Source organism: Vulpes lagopus, chromosome 15 (genome assembly GCF_018345385.1).
Source record: "Vulpes lagopus strain Blue_001 chromosome 15, ASM1834538v1, whole genome shotgun sequence".
In the NCBI taxonomy this organism is placed as follows: domain Eukaryota; kingdom Metazoa; phylum Chordata; class Mammalia; order Carnivora; family Canidae; genus Vulpes; species Vulpes lagopus.
In genome coordinates, this window is record NC_054838.1 from 6422858 (window position 1) to 6443249 (window position 20392).

The 20392-nt window shown below is 37.8% G+C and overlaps 1 protein-coding gene across 2 annotated transcripts in view; it reads right to left on the reverse strand.

The window, feature by feature from the left end:
- The window catches only part of NELL1 (neural EGFL like 1), an 812163-nt gene that overhangs the window by 7789 nt on the left and 783982 nt on the right, over window positions 1-20392 (reverse strand). For both annotated transcript variants that reach the window (XM_041729681.1, XM_041729680.1), the window contains one exon: window positions 11171-11364. In XM_041729681.1, coding sequence (XP_041585615.1) covers window positions 11171-11364 — 194 coding nt within the window. The remainder of the gene's footprint in view (window positions 1-11170; window positions 11365-20392) is intronic.

Genomic DNA, 20392 nt, shown 5'->3' on the forward strand with positions numbered 1-20392 from the left:
TGAATTACAGAGTAACTGTCAAGAAAATCATTTTTAATAATGAAAATGTCACAGGTGGCTCCATTAATTCAGTGAGAATGCCATTACAAAACCTCAACTCACAGAACACAATCACACTAGAATCCAAACTTGGCAAGAAAATGGAGCTCAAGGATGGTGAGCAATCCTTCTCATGGTCGATCTCTGGGCTCATTCCCAAAGCTTGACCTCTATCCCAGCTGAGGTGGCCAGAACAAGCCCAACTTAAAAGCCAAATATATATTTTCCCACCCTTCCGCCATAGAAGCTAAATGCTTTTATGCAGCTTATTAGTGCAAGTTCAGCTATAAACAATTAATAACCATTATAATATTTAAATTGCTCCTGAATTTTAAGAAGGACATAAACCTTCCCAGCAAATAAAAAATGAATTATTATGCCACGCAAAGTTACAGATTTTATACTATAAATTATACAGTTCATTACTGAATAGTTGACACATTAATTTATTTACTCCAGATTGCATAATATCATTTATTTTTCTGCCACAGTCTTGAAACTTTATTTATTTATTTATTTATTTATTTATTTATTTATTTATTTGTCTTGAAGCTTTTAAATCAAGAAGGTGGACTTAGCTAAGATTATTTTTGTAAATTGCATAATAATATAAGCTGGGGTTTGGCAAACTGATGCCTACAGGCCAAATTCAGCCAGTTGGCGATTTCTGTAAATAAAGTTATATTAGAACACAGCCACCCTCATTGTCTGTGGCTGTTTTCACAGTCTAATGGCAGAGTTCAGTAATGAGACAGAGACCTTACAGTGTGCAAAGCCTGTCTGGCCCTTTACAGAAAATATATTTTGCTCTCTGGTATGAAGGGTAGAGTTAGGAGTGGTACTCTGGACACACCCATCTGTTCTATCTTCTCACATACAAATTTATTGCGGCGTGCTATGCAATCTTCTTTACAAAATATTAACTCTGCCTTCGGGTTACATCCCACAACTAGTCCATTAGCCCTATTAGCACCTCTCTCATAAAAACTTTAAGAGTCATTGAATCCAACTGTCTCATTTTAATGAAGAGGAAATCAGGTCCAAAGAGGGGAAAGGACTTTTCTATACAGCAAATTAATGACAAGATAGGAACCAGACTTTACTCTGGACTTTCTATAAAACACTGAGTCTCCAATACGCTGTCTCCTTGTATCCTGAGGAGGCTGAAGGGTAGGCTAAAAGGACTTCACACAAACTGAAATCGGAATTCAGGGGCAACAGTTCTCTAAGAGTGGTCCTCTGGCCAGCAGCATTATAATCTCCTGGGAAATAGTTAGAAACTCAAATTGCTCTTACCGAACCTATTGAACCAGAAAGTCTAGGGGTAGAGTCGGTGATCCAAGTTTCACAAGCCCTCCAAGAAGATTCTGGTGCAAGGGAAAGTTTGAGAATCTCTGATGGAGAAACAAAGTAACCCAGTCCATCAGGGAATTAGCATGGCATATAACCCTCCAGAGTAAAGTCTGGTTCCTATCTTGTCATTAATTTGTTGTATAGAAAAGTCCTTTCTCCTCTCTGGACCTGATTTCCTCTTCATTAAAATGAGACAGTTTCAACCCAATGAAAGGCAGGGTTTGGAACTGCAAAGTTTGGAAGTATGAAGTCAGGGAATAGAAAAGAAGACCCTATTCCTTGAAAGGACCCCTAGGGTTTTGAGGGCAAACTAAACTTGTCGTTTTGTTCATCTTTTAAAGAGAAGGAAACACAATGTTGTTGGTTAGGTTTAGGGAGCAAAGCATTTTTATGAGTAAATACAGAAATTTCACCTCTACCCTGACCCCAGGCACAAGCTGACATATCCCTGTTCTTTTCACTCTGTGAGTGAGTGCCACATGGAGAACACCAGGGTTATTTTATTGTTAGCTCCAGGCAGATAGAGCTTTCTTCTTGCTTGAAGGAACTACTTAGGCTTCCCTACCAAGGCCAACTTCCTTAGCTTGTGGGCAAAGGCTTATATGAGGCCAGGACAACTGGCCAGCATTTCAGACAATTTCTTTACTTTATCCTCCTTTATCCTCTTCTATGTTGCCAGAGCAATTTTGCTCTGACTTTTTGATGATTCAGGGGAGGGGTGGGGGGGTAGGGGAGAAGGCAATTGGTTATTTACAGTATCCATTTCCCTATCCACCTCTATCATTCCCAGAAAAACTCAAGACCTGGTATTGCTTCAGTCCTCAGTACCGCATTTAGTTTCAGGATGAATGCTATTCACTTTCCGATTAAGAAAATGAACAAACAAAACAAAACAATCCTGCAGGAAGCACAGAAATGAAATCTGGCCTTCATAGTTTGTTCTTTCACTGCCACTGGATTTTCCAGTTACTAATAGTAGTCACCGTAGGTAATGGTGTAGGGGCAAATACCGTGTGCATTTATCCAGTGTGGCTCTTTCTCTTGTCAGTGGCACCTGAAATCTTTAGCCCAAGAAAATGGGGCAGGTAAGTCTTAAACATGCCACTCTGGAGCTTCTTTTCTGCCCATAGAATGAGAGTACACATTGCCTCAGAGGTCGAGCGTCTGACATCATTCATCAGGACGTATCACTTAATTTCTGTGTTATCTTTCATGTGACCTTACCTCTCTATCCCTCTGTCAGATTCTCATCTTTTACTCTTCCAAAACTTTCCTTCACCGTAAGTGGAACCTCTCCATTTAGTTCTGGTCTCCCCAGTCGTTCTATCGTACTGTTGATCATCCCTTGATTGGGCCACACCAATCCTAAACAAAAAGTCATGATACTCTACAGCCCACAAATTAAGTCTAAATTCCACTGTCTGGCTGTGTCCCTAGCCTTTTTTTTTTTCTCCCATAGCCTTTATCTCCAGGCTTATCATCAGCAATCACCTTCACATATTCTTCTTTTTTTTTTTCTGATATTCTAAACCCAACATTTATTTTACATTTTCCTTAACAGAATATATGTAATGTTTCTGTATCTCTGTTCTTGCTCTTCCTTCTGTTTGGGGTTCACTTTCCTCACATCTCCATTTGGCTAAATTTCTCTACCTTGAAGTCCTCATTCAAAGATCACCTCTTTTGTGACATCTTTTCTTAATCCTTTCTGTATCTTCCTAGAATAGGGTATACTTCCCCTATGTTCCTATAACAAATTGTTCATGACTCTACCAGGGCATGACAGGAGATTGTGTATCCATTTGCCTATGCAGCTCCATAACCAACAATCTAAATATGCTCACACTAAAATGCTGCAGTTTCCTAGAAGCTAATAAACCTGAGATCTATTTTCTCATGTTGCACAGCTAGAAAAAAGATATCTTCCTAAAGCCCTTGACAAATTTATGAATGGAAGAGCCACAGATGGGTATCTGTGAAAAGAAACTGGGTTGTAACTAAGATTTAGGAGTTTAGTCCAGAGAGAGAACCATTTTTCACTTTGGGTATCTGTAGTCTGGGTAATGCTAAAAGGACATGGGTTCCAAGCAATTCAGCAATCTTTCTGTGCCTAATCAACTAAGTGGCCTAAAGGTGCATAAAATCACGGTCACTGTCAAGGAAGCATATGGCATCCAAACAAAAGCCCAAATCCATTTTTGCTGGCCTGGTTGTATTGTTGAACTCCATTAAATTGTGGACATGTTTCAAGACCTCTTTTTCAATTGGCACAAAACACTAGCAGCTAACCTGGTGTATTCACTCTCAAGGGGGGTGGGTAGTGGTCTTTAAAATAACTTTGACTCTTTTTTTGGGTCAGTGATAACTCACGGAGCGACAGCTATCCACAAGGTTCTGAACTGAGTACCTTGATATCTTTATCTTAGTTCACTCTCACAGCAAATGTGTCTGTAGGTGTTAACCCAGTTTTACTGATAAAAACATGTTTCAGAAATGTAAAATATCTTGCAGAGTTCACAGAACCACACCCAGCAAAGAAGTAGGGCTGGGAATCCGTTTTCTTAAATGGAGACCTGGACATTTTGTCATGGATAGCTCAGATTCACTTTTACTGCCACCATCTACTTGTGTGAAACTTGAGTTTCTCTTTCTTCTGTAAAGGGATAATTATAATTATTTCATGAAGTTGTTGTCAAAGGATGAGGGGATGCTTATAGTGCCAGACATGTAAGAAATGTTGGCTCATTTCTACCTCCACCCTTATGACTGGAGGAAGATCTTGGGGCAGAGGAAGGCATTGCCCCGAAGTATCTATACAGAATTACCCAATGACATTGTTCCCCCTACCCTCTCTTCCACACCAGAACTGTTCATTTCCATGTGTCCTTTATAAATCAAATTAAGGCTTTTCTAAATCCCATCAGAACTTCAGATAATATGTGGCTAAGTTACAGGAGCAACTATGGTGGGCTATACAATGTACAGCACTCAATAGTACCTATTTAAATGCACTTTTTCATAGACCTCTTAATTATTTATCAGAGGTGTTTGATCTGCTTCTTGTCATGGTAAGGCTGGCCTGAAATTAAAAATAGAACCAAAAACTAGGGAAAGACTTTGACAAGAATTTCACTTTAACTCTATCATTTTTTCCTATTTTTTATCAACCCTTTCTGTCGAATATTTTTTCTATATAAAGTTAAAATTTCCATGCTGTATATCAAAAAGACAACACAATGAGATGATGGGATAAAAAGCAATAAATAATCAGCATAGATGTTTAATATTTTTTCTTTTTAAAAAGATTTTATTTATTTATCCATGAGAGAGACACAGAGAGAGGCAGAGACATAAGCAGAGGGAGACGCAAGCTCCCTGTGGGGAGCCTGATGCAGGACTCAAACCTAGGACTCCAGGATCAAGCCCTGAGCCGAAGGCAGATGCTCAGTCCCTGAGCCACCCAGGTGCCCCAATGTTTAAGTTTTCATGTAAAATTTTTGTTTCAAGAAAACTTTAAGAAAAATTCCTACGGTTAGGTATATAAAATTAACGAACTCAAAAGACTAATGATGGTGTACTCAGCCCTATAGTGATAGACATCTTGAAGCTTACATTTTTAAGTAACTGTTAGAACGGTTGAAAATCTTGTGGAAAAATGAAATTTGGGGCAGCCCCAGTGGCCCAGTGGTTTAGTGCCGCCTTTGGCCCAGGATGTGATCCTGGAGACCCGGGATCGAGTCCCATGTCGGGCTCGTTGCATGGAGCCTGCTTCTCCCTCTGCCTGTGTCTCTGCCTCTCTCTCTCTCTCTCTCTCCCTGTCTGTCTGTCATGAATAAATAAATCTTTAAAAAATAATGAAATTTGTTGTATAATCCAGGTTACTTTTAAATCATTTCAATATTTAGACCTTCAAATATGAAATTGACCCAAATTATCGGTCTTTGCATTCTAGAGAATTTGAAAGAATAATTTTTATATGATGACATACTAATCTTATCTCAGTGTATAATATGCAAAGAAATGTATACATAATACTTACTGCCGAGCAAATGTAGAAATACTAGCTGCTGGCAAGAAAGAAAAGAGAAAATCCTGGAAAGGATTTGAAAGATCTATATGAATAATGATATTAAACGACAAACTAAAACATTTTGGAAAGAGTGAAACAGAAATACTCAGGGCATAAATGTCACTAGCAGGTATTTTCACACTTCTAGAATTTTAGAGCCAGAAAGAACTTCTGAATCATCTAGCCAATCTTCTCATTGTACAGCCGAGGGAAAAGGCTCTGATGCCAAGTCATCTGCTCAAGGTCACATAGCCACTTACTAACAATGCCAGGAATAGAATCCAGGTCTTCTTGTTCTTGGTAGAATGCCTGGAAATTGAAAATTCCAAGGAGTTCAAGAGAAGGGAACAAAAACCCAGGAATAAGAGTTTAAGGTGAGAAAGGTTGATTTCTGGCTTTGTCAACTTTTAAATTCAATTTTCTTCTAAGTCTAAATGAGGGAGATGATACTCCATCTTCCAAGTATAATAGAGGAGTCATATAGAAGAATATTTATTTTGAAACTATTTAAAGAGGCTTACGGTCCTCAGTTAATATAAGCCCTGGGTCAAAATATGAAGATAAAAGGATTTTAATTTAGTGGCATAAAAAAAAAAAAAAACCAACAAAAACACCCTAGGGATAAATGCACCAATTTCACCTTCAGCCTGCCAGTCAGTACACATTTGTAGTCTCCACTGAAGAATAATCGTGAAGTATCACAAAGCAGCTATTAATCTCTTTATGATATGACAACCCTGGCTGTGTATGAGACTGAGTGGTTTCTGACTTCTTGCTGGTATAGATTTTTCTCTTCATAGCCGTAAACTTTTTGATTTTTTTTCTTTTAACAGATATTCCATCAATTAGAGCATACAATGTAAGAAGAATTCGTGAGTTCTTAAGCTCACAGGCTTTCCCACACCATAGTCTGCAAATGATTGTTCCACTGTCTTTTGGCATCTTGAACTTTGAAGGAGAGTTTGAAGCCAACCTGAAATTTCCCATGATACGCTGACCTTCTCGTGCCCTAATCCTGATGGCTTTAAACCTATTGGGTTTGTTATAGTATGTGAATCCTTTTGGTGTACAGATCACAGTCATTCTTCTATCTATAAAATTGTTTTGTTCCGTTTGTTGTGTTCTCTTTAGGAACACCCACTGCGTGTTACATTGCTACTGCCAGATTCCATATCCATCATGTACTTACGTTTCTTCTACACCTTTCCCCATCAAAATTGATGGGTTTTCCCTTCTCCATGGCAGCAGTACAGGTTTGATTCGACGAAGCTTCTGAGGTAGTCTTCATATTGCATAGCTTTTCCCTTCAACTCATTCTCCAAGAGTCACTTTCCTTCTCTTTTCCTTGTTTAATGATCTTGCCTCTTTGCCTATCTTGTTTGAGCTCTTGCTTTACTTTGAAGGGCTAGAAAAGTTTTATCTAAATGTTTCTTCAGTTGTGTGATCTAATTTTGTTCAAGTGCGGATTCTTAACCTTCACTCTCCACCCCCATTTTTTTAGTATCTATGCCTAAATCCCATATTAGTTTTTTTTTCCATCATTGAATGAAAGTGGCTCTATCTGAACCTGCCTGAGAATTTCGTGATGCCTTCACCCTTTTTTCCTGATAACCTAAGCATTGTTTTTTATTTATTTTCTATTGAAGTTCAATTTGCTAACATAGATAGTTGACATACAATGTTATATTGGTTTCACATATACAATATATTGATTTGCATATATTACTCAATATACACAATACCACAATACCACTATCCAATACTACAGTAGTCTAGTCACCATGCAATATTATTGACTGTATTCCCTATGCTGCACTTTTCATCTCCATCTTATTTATTTTATAACTGGAAGTTTACACCTCTGAATCTCCTATATCTATTTCACCCACGTACCCAACTCCCTCTCCTTCAGCAACCATTAGTTTGTTCTTTGTATTTATGAGTATGTTTCTTCTTTTTTTCTTCTTTTTGTTTTTTTAGATTCCACAAGTTAACTCAATGGTGTTTATCTTTCTCTGACTTAGGGTAATACTCTCTAGGAGAATTCATGTTGTTGTAAATGGCAAGATTCCATTACCTTTAATGGCTATATGTCATTATTCCATATGTGCATATGTATATCACATATTCTTCACCCATTCATCTATTGGTGGACACTTGCCTATTGTAAATGATGTGGCAATAAACACAGGAATGTGTGTATCTTTCTGAATTAGTGTTTTTACTTTCTTTGGGTTAATACCCAGTAGTAGAATTATAAGATTATATGGTATTTCTATTTTTTAATTTTTGAAGACCCTCCACACTGTTTTCCATAGTGGTTGTACGAATGTACACTCCCACCAATAGTACATAATGGTTCCCTTTCCTTCACATCCTTGTCAACACTTGTCATTTCTTAGCTTTTTGATACTGCCCATTCTGACTAGCATGAGGTGATATCTCATTGTGGTTTTGATTTGCATTTCCCTAGTGATTAATGACTGAGCATCATTTTATGTGCCTGTTGGCCATTTGTATGTCTTATTTGGAAAAATGTCTTTTCAGGTCTCTGGCCATTTGGAGATATATATATATATATATATATATATATATATATATATATATATATTTGGTGTTTAGTCTCAATTACTTATATATTTTGGATATTAGCCCTTTATCAGATATATTATTTGCAAATATCTTTTCCCATTATGTAGGCTGCCTTTTCATTTTATTACTGGTTTCCTTTGCTGTGCCAAAGCCTGCTATTTTGTTAGAAATAACCATAATCCCAGTGGTTTGTTTTTACTTTTGTTTCCCTTAGCCTGAGGAGACATGTCTGGGAAGATGTTACTAAGGCTGATGGCAAAGAAATTATTACCTATGTTTTCTATTAGGAATTTTATGTCTTCAGGCTTCCTATTTAGTTCTTTAATCCATTTTGAGTTCATTTTTATGTATAAGATAGTTAGATATAAGAAAGTGATCCAATTTTATTCTTTTGCATGTAGCTGCCCAGTGTTTTCAATACCATAAATCAAAGAGACTCTCTTTTCACTATTATATATATTTGCCTCTTTTGTTGTAGATTAATTGAACACTTAAGTATGGATTTATTTCTGGATTCTCTGTTCTATTCCACTGACCTATGTCTATTCTTGTGCCAGTACCATACTGTTTTGATCAATATAACTTTATGGTATATCTGAAATCTGGGATTTTGATTACTCCAGCCTTGTTCTTTCTCAAGATTGCCTTGTGGTTCTGTACATTTTTTTGTGGTTTCATATACATTTTAGGATTATTTATTCTAATTTTATGAAAAATACTATTAGTACTTTGATAGGGATTGTGTTGAATCTGTAGACTGTTTGACTCTCCTTCTTTTAACAGTAAGCTTTTACCCTTTGCTGGCTTGTGTAATTCTGCTATTATATGATTTGGTTTTATTTGAATTTGAAACAAGAGTATGGTTAAAGACCCAGGATTTATGTCCCAACCTTGATTTTACTTCTTAGCCTCTAAGTTGATGTCATTATAGTCCATTTGAATGCTTAAGTGCTGAAGCTGTTTCTTGTGAAATTGGAACAAAACACTTTCAGATGCAAATAATGAAAGAAAGAAGCAGGGTCACATAAAAGTTCATTTTTTGGGAATTGCCTACAGAATTTGATTTAGGGTTTTTAATTTAGATCCTAAATCCAGGCCCTCCTCTCCCTCCACAAGATCTGTAAGCGATGCTATTAATGAGCAATGAATGCAATTAAAAAAGAAACCAACAAAAGATTTATGTACAGAAATCTTCCTGTAGTTTATTCATTAAGGGGTGGGGTAGTAATGGAGGTGAGTTATGTGAACAGTATAGGATTACAAGAATTGTTCATCTTTTGTGGCAATTTCAGTCTAATTCTAATGATTTTGGAGAGATTTTAGGAGTCAAAGCAGAATAAATCAACTTACACCATTTGGACTATTAGCACAATTAATTAAAGAAACTATGGGAAGTTTTAGTGATTGGTAAGTTCCTTCCCATGGGCTTAAATAAAACAAAAACTGAAAAATAAATTTTGGTTTCATACACTAGTGAGGACTCAACTAAAATCTCTTGTTTATTCCAGGGACTGGAGACCTATAAAGCCTAAAAAGGATTTGGGGTCAGGTTGTGATTATCCATCCTCTTAAGTTTGAGAAAAAAATAATATTTTCTGGAAATGAACTAATAAAGGAATTCATTCTTGTTTATCTGGCTGAATGGAGACTTAGTTGTCTCTACAAATCTCTCTCAATTATTTTAAACCAGAATAACCTTTTCCTTCTCTAAAAACTTTGCCCTTTGAGTCAGTGCCCCACATGCTCATTAATACAGTACTAAGTTTAGAGTTTGAGTTCAGTCAAGTTGGATTGACTGTTTAATTAGTTTAAAATATATCAACAGATATCCATCCGTAGAGTGTTACAGGACATGTGGCCAGATAAGAAAACTGGTGATGAAATTTGGGGTAAGCCAGTAGATTTCAAGTTCCAGTTTGGATATTTATATCATGTGATATTTTGGGCACATTACTTGCCCTAAAACTTAAAACTTTATCTTTCGAAGTTGTGTTATAAGCTTTAAGTGTGATGTGCTGTTTTTAAATCAGGATGCTTGGAACATAGGAGGTATTCAGTAAATGGGGTCACTGGACCTATATTTGGATGTGTGGAACTAGATGCACGCATAGGGTAAAAAATGCACTTCATGGGGTAATGATCTCAACACTTGGTTTAGCTTTCCTAAATAGGTGCCCCTGGTCTTTTGGCAGTGTGGCAGACTTGAAGGCAGATGAGCGAATTGAATGACTTTCCAACTCTGTTCCTGAATTTATCAGGATACCAGCTCCTTAAAGAGGCTGCTAAACAAGTCACTTCTCATGGCTCCCATGCCCATAAAGCACAAGATTAAAAAGTCCCATCCCAACAGACATAAAAATACAATGCAAGAGCTACAGTAAAGAAATATCAAAGGAAAATGAATAGGCAAGATCAGCAAAAGAAGAAATAAAGCACAAGGGAATCAAACATTTTAATAGGCCCATTTTGCAAAGCATAAAGCAAAACTGGGTGATGACAAAATTTTATTTTTATAAACATTAAACTCACTTTTCCAAACAACTTGATGTAAGGAATAGCCAGCCTAGCAATGAGAACGAAAATGAAGACATCATTTACCAGAAGGCCTCATACTATCATTACCATTTGTTCAGAATAGAGGTCTCCCTGTCTCTGACTACCGGAAGAAGGAAAGTCTGTGAGCCTTGCTTTTCTGGGTGATGTCACCACAAAAATGAGCGAGTTCATGTAGGTGATCATTTCAGGCAAAGAGTAGTTTTAGTCAGCAAGTTTGTATAAGTGTGGGATGAGGGCTCATTAAAGCTCTCACTCAACCAGCCTGAAAGACACTGCAGGCTCTTGGTGGGAGGACTAACACTGGCTTCTCTGCCCCACTCCCCCCTGTGCTCTGCGGCCTCCTCTCAACTCTACACCTCACTTCTCACTAACAGCATGATCAATTCAAAATAAGTTTGCCTGCCATTCAGCATCATCATTAGCTGTCCCAGGGATTGGAACAGGGGAAGTCTTTACAGAGACTGCAGGAGGCCCAAAAGTCAACACCTGGTAGAAAAAGGAGAAGAGAGTGAAGGAAGGAAAAGAAGAGTCACAATTCCTGCTGCCCTCTACTAGCCTCACCTTGCAGGAGCACACAGAACACCTGTCTTCTTTCAGGGTCCACACCTGTCCATTGCGCTTTAGTCCTCCCTCATGGGGGCAGTCACCAGAGCAGGAGGGCCCCGAGGGACAGAGGCAGTCAAAGCCCCCTGCCAGGTTGATGCAAGCAGAATCATTCCAGCAGGTATGCGTTCTTAAGGCACATTCATCAATGTCTGCAATAAAGAAGGCGCAGAGCTTTAGAATCTAGCCAAGATTGTTAATAGAAAATAGTGATCACTTACAAAAGCATTGATTTACATTGCTGAGCATTTAGCTTGTGCCAGGTACCGTGCCAAGATGTTCACACGCATTACCTCATTTGCTCTGCAAAGCAAAGATGTATAGGAGCATCTTTTCTTATCTCTATTTTGCACATAATGGAGCCGAGGGTTACAGAAGTGAAATACATACTGTCATATAGCTAATTACTATAGGGACTCCAATTACTAAATTATCCAGTAGCAGCTCTAAACTAGTTTTAGGATATTCTCAAGAACTATACCATCCAGAGGCTATAAATAGTGCTAATTCATTAACAGTGTGGATTCCCCCTATGGAGAGCTGGCTCTTTTAGTAAAGGTGTGAACAGATTAGCCACTGAGTAGGAACAAGTGGGCGATTAGGACAACCCTGAACCAATTAGACTGCCTCAAGATCCTTAGGCCAAGGGTGAAAGAAGAGGAAATAATTCTTGGTGGGTGCCTTGCCTAATCAAATCCTCTCCATACTAATGGCCAAAAGCATTTTTGTTCTCACAAAAACAAAACAGAACAAAACAAAACCCATCTTTGGGCTATTGCAGGCATGGCATGCATGCTGATGGAAGACACATATATTTTGCTGGTTTTGAATGATAGCTAAATATGGAAGGAAAGCATAAATCCAGTCAGCCTACCCTGATGTTCAAAGCTAGAGTGACCTTAACAACATCTCAAACTCATAGCTGTCCAGTCCTGGTTGGAGCCTTTTCTAAGCGGGCCATCTATTACCTCAAAAGGCAGTCAATAACTCTTTAAGAAATGTCTTCCTTAAATGGAAATGAAATATTTTTCTGGTAACTTCTACTTATTGGTGCTAGCTCTGAGAGCACTCCAGAAAAGTCTACTTGATTTTTCTTACTTATGACAATCTTTACTCTATTTAAAGATATTGGTCATTTGTGTGAGTCTTGTGCTCCACTGATTAATCTACCACCACGTCCTTCAACTATCCTTCAGATGATAACATGATGCCAGTAAATTTTTACCAAGTCTTCTACACACAAGGTTTTTTTGCACACTAGGTATTACAAATGTTGACGATGACATGTAAGACACTGTCTCCTTCTGAAGGTGAGTAATAAGAAGGAACACAGAAGTATATGTAGATAACTACTCGTAGGCCTCTGATTGGAGGGTTTTTTTAAAAAATAATATTTCTTTATTTGAGCGAGAGAGAAAGAGGGGGAGGGGCAGAGACAAAGAGGGGAGAGAATCCCAAGCAGACTCTATGCGAGCATGGAAGCTGTCACAGGGCTCCATCCCATGACCCCAAGATGATGACCCAACCTGAAACCAAGAGTCAGACACTCAACCAACTGCACCACCCAGGAGCCCCATGATTGGGAGGTTTAACTCCTATAGTAAGTTAGAATAAGAACAGTATAAATTAACTTACTCTACATCTAAATTTCATGTTAAATATGTACAATGTTGTAGGTGTTTGGTTAAGGGTTACAGGCTTATATTAAAGAAAAAAATGTAAGTGGCATTTTCTTTTAAAATACTCAAAGCAATAAAGTGTTTAAAGGCATAATATCAATTTTATTGCTAGTATCTTACATATTGTTTCAAAGTTTTTCAAAGCTTCCCCATGAGTTATGCCATGTAACTGCAAGATGGAAATAGTTATTCTCATTTACAAAAGATGAAAGTGAGGCACAGAGATGAATAAATGGTCATACTTCTACTACCATGTTAGAGCAAGGGATGTACCCTGGGCCTAACACATACACTAGAGTATTTTTTCTGTGCCAACTCAAGGTCTCTAAAATCAGAATACAAGAATGTTGTGTGGTTTTTATCTACTTTCGACTATTTACCCTCTAGATAACGCAATTCATTTTCAAGGATAAGATCTTATATGGATCCTCTTTAGTTGAAATTTTGTGAATGATATAATTACTCAAAATTTGCTAGAATTTTGAAATTATTGTAACTTAAAAATAATGAGAAATAAATGACCTATCTTCCCTTACTAACTGCATGCACTGTTTCTGGATTCACAACAGAGGTACAAAGTAGAAAATGTTCATGCAATATTTCTGGAAGCTAACTTATTCCAAGATTTATTTTTTGTGTTTGTCCCATCAAATGTAGTCTCAGTCAAGATATTTAATGATTTCTCTTTTGAAAACTGTGGAAATGAACCCCAATTATAATACCTAGATTCCAAATTAACTATAATCTGACTTCAGTTATGTCTTCACTGTTCCTCACGGGGCCCCTGCTATTCTCAACACATTTGATCATATGGTGCTCCTACCTAGAAACCTTTCTCATCTCCCCCGTCTTTTTCCTCTAACTCTTCCCAGTTAAAGGTAGCACTGAATGTGGGAATCAGGTGATCCCTGTTTAAAACCATGCTCTTCCAATTAATTGAGTGCTTACTACGTAAAAGGCATTTTACACATCTCTGTACGTCTTTGGTCACATTATTTAGCCTGACACTTATTTATCTCCTTTTTAAAATCATAACCAACTAATTCATTGTTATTTATTTATTTATTTATTTATTTATTTATTTATTTAAGAACATGTGCATGCACATGAAAAGGGGGCAATGAGGGAGGCAGGGGGAATGGCGGAGATGGAGGAGGAGGGGAGACGGAGGTGAAGGGGAGGGGGAGGCAGAGGGGGAGGGAGAGGAAGAATCTTAAGCAGCCTCCACACGCTCAGCATGGAGCCCGGCATGGGGCTCAATCTCATGCCCCTGAAAACATGACCTGAGCCAAAATCAAGAGTCAGGTACTTAACTGACTGAGCCACCCAGGGACTCTAAGAGTGACCTTGGTCTTTTCAAATAAAACTGTACATAAGATTCAAATATTTGTTTCTTGACTTAAAGAATGTTTATAGCAAACATTCATCCCCTTGAACGCCCACTGCAGTGACAATGTTGGTGGTACATCCTATATTGGAAAAATACTGAAATGATATATTTGCATTATTCCTCGGTTTTTGCTTAAAATGACAAAATATTCTCATTCCTTGGTTTTTGCTTAAAATGACAAAATATTTGGTCTTACACTTCTCTCATCATATTTGCAATCTAGTTTGGATATCTAGGAGATACAGATAGAATGTAAATTGATAAACTGATGACTCATCACACATGTAATCATAAGAAATAAAATTCAGATTTCCCTGAACTCTATATTAGGCTAGCTCTTCATACTTGTTCCCAACTATTGCACTAGCCTCCTATTCAGTCTCCCTGACTCCAACCATTTCTCACTCTAATCCTCTGATTTTTGATTGTGGACTCAACAGAAATAATTGAGGAACCTTAAAAATTACTGCCCAGGCTCACCACCACTAAAGACTGATTTAATTAGTGTAAAGTAGGATCCAGACATCTGGGCTCTGTTCAGCCAGATGAGAATTATTGCTCTAAATACCTTTCACAGGGGAGTGGCATTCTAAAAAGCAAATTTGTCCATGTCACTCTTCTGCTTACCACCTGTCAGTGGTTCTATGACATCTATAATAGAAGATCTAAATTCCTAACCTATCATATAAGCCCTGATCTAACATTTCAATTGTTAGCTTTTATCTCCTCCCTTTTTTGTTCAAAAGCAATGGCTTATCCACAAACAGTCCATGTTGTTTCCTCTGTGTGTGCCGTGCATATGCCTTTTCTAGAGTATTCCATACCTACTCTACTTTTTCTTAGCCTGTATGAAAGGGGTTGCATACAAATTAATTAATTGATAAGGTAAGCATTTAACTTCCTCTGTTGTCTTCATTCCTGTGCAGTCTTCAAAATCAAGTATCATCATTTTTCATTCTGCAAAACAGTCACTATCGACTCAGTACTTTATCCACAATGCTACCCAGGCATTTATTTCTTAGGAGTTACATATTTAATATATGCATCTCCATAGATAGATAGCGACCTCATTGAGAGTGAGGACTAAATCTTTTTTTCTTTTTCTCTTCTCAGTGCCAACAGAATGCACTGTGGTTGTAACAATGTGTTGATTTAACTTACTTAAATCCAGGAAGTTTATAAACCATTATTATTATAAAGTCTATTTTACTAAAATTTGGTCTTGTGGGTATTCAGTAAGCATAAGACATAACTGCAACCTTCCCCTTCCGAGAACACATTGTATCATTGAGTTTTCATCTGGAAAAGCCCATAAGACTGGTTCAAAGTACAAGAAATACAGCAAAATAGTAACTACACTAAAATAGGAAGGCGACCTTCCTTCCTCCCTCTCTACTCTAGCTTCCTGTGAAATGCTTGAGAACAAGGACAGAGAAGGCCCATTAACAAAGCACTTCAGAAAGAAGAGTTCTTTCAAGATTCCAACCAGTAGCGACAAAAGAATCTTTAACGTATGGTCTTCTCTAAAATCATCTCTAAATTGGCAGTTTATGGCCAACTATAATCTGCTTTTTTAACGTTTGACTATTTTTTCATTTACAAAGTTGCAAGCATTTTGGCAGTGTTTTCCCCTCATGAATTAAGACACCTGAGCATAAAGATGAACATACCTAGTGTGTGCAATTAAAACAGGGGACTAAACCTGGATTTGCTATTGCTGCTCCCAAATGAAAGGATTTCACAGTTGAACATAGAACCATATTGCCTACAGAGTTCCATGTAATTGCTTTACTTATGACACAGAAATCTAATTCTGCTTCCATGCAATTTAACAGATTTATGGAAAGCCAGATGTTAGCAATTATGGAAACCGACATCATTCATATTCTTGGTAATACAGACCTGTTTGCTCTGCACAAAGCCAACTTAATCTATTATACATAACCCAAGGCATCCAGAGGGAAGAGGCACCCTATTTACATATTGCAACTGTTGTTCTCTGCTGAGCAAACACAAAGACATTCACCCAAGATACTCACCCAAATCATCTGACAGGCCTCCATTGACAAAGAGGCAATGAAACAAAAATCAGGCAAAATATCCCACACTCAAATCTATAATCATTAAAGTGTACTTGCTTTTTCTTATTGTAAGTAATGGCTTTCTGTGATTTCCTTGTGTTTCTCCTTGTGAATTCATTATTTAAATGCTCCATGCTCAGATGAGAATTTCCGCAATAAAATTCTATGGCTAAGCTTACATTACGACTAATTTTCCTGCATTGACATTCTCACAATTTCTGAAAGCTGTTATTATTGTACTCAATTTTGCTTTAAAAAAAAAGTCTGGTTGGGCCTAGTCAATCTGCTTTGTTCTTTAATTTGAGGTTCTTAGGTTATTTGGGCATGTAAGAAAACACAATCCAGAAATGTTTATATCAGCAGCAATCAAACCAATCCCAACCTAGCCTCAAACAATTTTCCTATCCTTCGAGAAAAAATGGCTCTGAGGAAATTTTAATAGCATAACAGCTGTAATGGTGGTACCTGCCTCAGGAGCTAAAAGTTCTGCAGGTTGATTTCAGAGATCAAGGGAAACATTTTTGTCAGGGGTTTGGTAGCAGTTAGGTCAAAGGAGGGAATTTTTTCATTACCCCATATTCCACTTTCTTGAATAACTTTCATAACACATCTAGTCTTACTTCCAAACTCAAAACAGGTGATGTGTCAGAAAACAAAATTTAACCTGGGGTTTGAATATCCAGCTGTGTGTGTTCTGACTTGGAAATCATTACCAGACATTAGTTGTTTGGAAATGAGAACAGAGCTTGGGGGTTTATTAATGATAGACAAGATAGGGTGCAGATGCCTCTCCCACAGCTAAAGCAATATTGCTTTTTACAGTGACACGGAGAAACTTAACAGGGAAAAATAGGCACACTGCACATGAGCAAAATAAGTGAAAGAAATACGAAATCTGAGGTCTGAAGTGGCTGGCAAAATACAAGGCGAATGAAACTGTAACCTGCACAGAAAGTTTCAGGTCCAGAACAAGAGAGGTGATAGCCATGTTCTAGGGCATGCTAGTCATCCTGTACTTGGATACCATGTTCCCTTTAGAACACAGACTATTAGAGTTGGGGTTGACACACACAGGACCCATCAGAAAGAGATCCATCATCCGGGACTTAAACTCATCTCACTTTAATGAAACATGAGGTGTTCAGCCTGAAAAGGTAAAGACTAAAAGAAAAGTGAGTGGTGGCTTAGTCTATTTGAGATGCTATGATGTATCTCTTAGGAAGAAGTTCCAACGTCCTTCCAGGGTCAGCTCTTCTTTATTCCAGCCTCCACTCAGTCTTGAGTCAGAAGAAGCCCTTTCCTATAATGTTTCTCTTACTGCTCAGTGTGTAATTTTTATTACTCTTCAGTGGGTCTTCCCTTTTTCTTTTGATTGCGTAGACTCTCTCTTTAAGCAAAGGAAAGAGAAAAAGAAAACAGCTTGTTGGGGCTCACCCCTTCCTTATCTATTTCCCGGAGCCAGGTCTTATTTCTCCAGTATCTATCACTAACAGACACCTCCATTTACGCTTCTTTCTCCTCTCCTAAATGTTTGCAAACTTCCACAGAACTCTCTCTTCGAAGTCTAAATCCTGAAGTTTCTCATGACCCTTAGTTTATAAAACCATCCTCCTTTAATCAATATTTGTTACAATATTTGTCGTTTCAGTCTAAGCGTTCTCTTCTTGACCCTGGTGGGATATGATACTGCCCTATTCATCCTTTTACCTCTTCATTCACCCAATTGCTAATCACCAATCATCAATTTACTAAGTACACATATGTTTATTGAGCATCTACTCTGTCCTAGACATAGTGCAAGAGACTGGGGATAAAATAGGCAAAGAGTAGAGTCATGGTCCTACAAGTAAGGACTTTGTAGACTTCTTCAATTTTTGAAGTCATTAACATTTTCTAAGGTTCCACCTCTGGTCCTTGGCTCTCTTTCTCCTCAGTGGAAGCAGTAGAACATACCAACTAAAAGCCTAAGCTTTGGAATCCAGCAGCTGTGGGTGTCAGTTAATGTGACCGGTTCTTCCAGTTTCCCTGGGACTGAGGGATTCCCTGAGATAGGGGACTTTCAATACTACCACCAGGAAAGTTCTAGGCAAATGGGGACAAATGAGTCACCTGCGCCCCAGTCCCATCCCTACACCTATTGTTTGTATGACTTCGGCAAATTTACTTCACTTCGTCGAACCTCGGTCTGAAATTGAAAAATGTGGGGAAAAAAAAAATACTTCCTGGGATAACCTGATAATTTCAGTAAGCATGGAATACAATGCTTATCATGGAGTGATTTCTCAAAAATTATTAGCTGTTATTGTTGTTCTTACTGTTTCTATATTTTTTTCTCTCATAGTATTCATGTCATCTCATGGGTTCCCCTGTCCCATTTTTTCAGGATATACTCAAATCCACACCACCAGTGCTGAGCTCTTTTTAAGCTGACATCTTCATCTGTTTACCACAGATTTCCACTTGAAATCTAAATTCTCACACAAATTCTCATGGACTTGAACAGTACATTGGCCAAACAAATCCAGAAATGCTAACACGCTAAGCTCTCTCTCTAAGCCCTAATCAGTAAATCCAGTGTTAAGGCTAAGTGAATAATATTAAAAGAGGGCAGCCCCGGTTGCCCAGTGGTTTAGCACTGCCCTCAGCCCAGGGTGTGATCCTGGAGACCCCGGATCGAGTCCCACATCGGGCTCCCTGCAGGGAGCCTGCTTCTCCCTCTGCCTCTCTCTCTCTCTCTCTCTCTCATGAATAAATAAATAAAATCTTTAAAAAATAATATTAAAAGAATATAGTTTCTTGACACTCTATGGACTTGCCCTGGACACAGATCAACTTGATAGGCTGTACAAATTTAGGTGTTCTGCAGATGGAGAAAACAATTCATCTAAGTAAGAAAATAAGAGGAGAATAAAAGCAGAATGACTTTCTGGTTTACTTTCTGCCATGAATAACTCATGTTTCTTTAACTAGTGTCTAAATATGTTTAAAATCAATATAATTTGGTGTCTCCTGGGTGGCCTAGTAAATTAAGTGTCTGCCCAGGTCCTAGAATCTAGACACAGTAGAGCTTCTCTGCTCAGCAGGAAGTCTGGTTCTCCTTTGGCCTCTGCCTCTCCCTGATTGTGGATGCGCGTGGTGCTCTCTTTCAAATAAATAAATAATAAAAAAAAAAAAATTAAAAAAAAAAATAAATAAGTAAAAATCAATATAATTCTGACCAGTGGAGAAAATAAAAAATCTATATTGAAAAACTTACTATCCAAAGGGAATTTTACTGCACAGAGAAGCTACAGTATTGATGCCAACAACCCTAGATTTATGTTTTTATATATCTGCTTATAGGTGAGATGGTGGGTTATGTTAGAGCTGCATCTGCATCCCTGAGTAGAACTGTTATGTTTTTACAAGTTGCTAAATGTTTAACACTGGGCCACATACCTGCTGTTGTTATATTCATTTTATTGTATAATAAAGCTTCACCCTCAACTGAAAAGAATTACCCTCTTGCACTTTAATTTTTTAATCTCCTTATGTTACCTCACAGGCAGAGCTGCGAACGTACATTTCTATCTTCCTTATTCATTCACTCAGAAGGAATATTCTGGTCTTATTTATCTTTGTGTCTCCCACAGCAACTTTATAGCGTCTTTTTCCTGCTATGAGTTGCATGCACATGTGTTAATTTTGAATCTGGTGGAGTTGGCTCCTTGTCCTTTAGGGACTTCTGCTTTCTCTTTGGTAAAGTATAGGAATTGTATAAGATTTTTTCTAAAGTCTTGTCCATTTCCAGTTGGTATGAATACTTTTTACCTTTGTAGGATGAGTTTGTAATTCCAGTGTTAAAATATAAATGATACTAGATGGAGAACAGGACAGAGGAGAGTGGAAGAACCCAGCTTCAGAATGACAAAGATATTTTTTTGAATTAAACAGTTTTTTTTCCAGACAGCCAATATTTATTGAAACATCTCTTGTCTCTCTCAATGAGTGTTTACAAGCAGGTACCACAGAGAGAAAATAATGAAGAGAG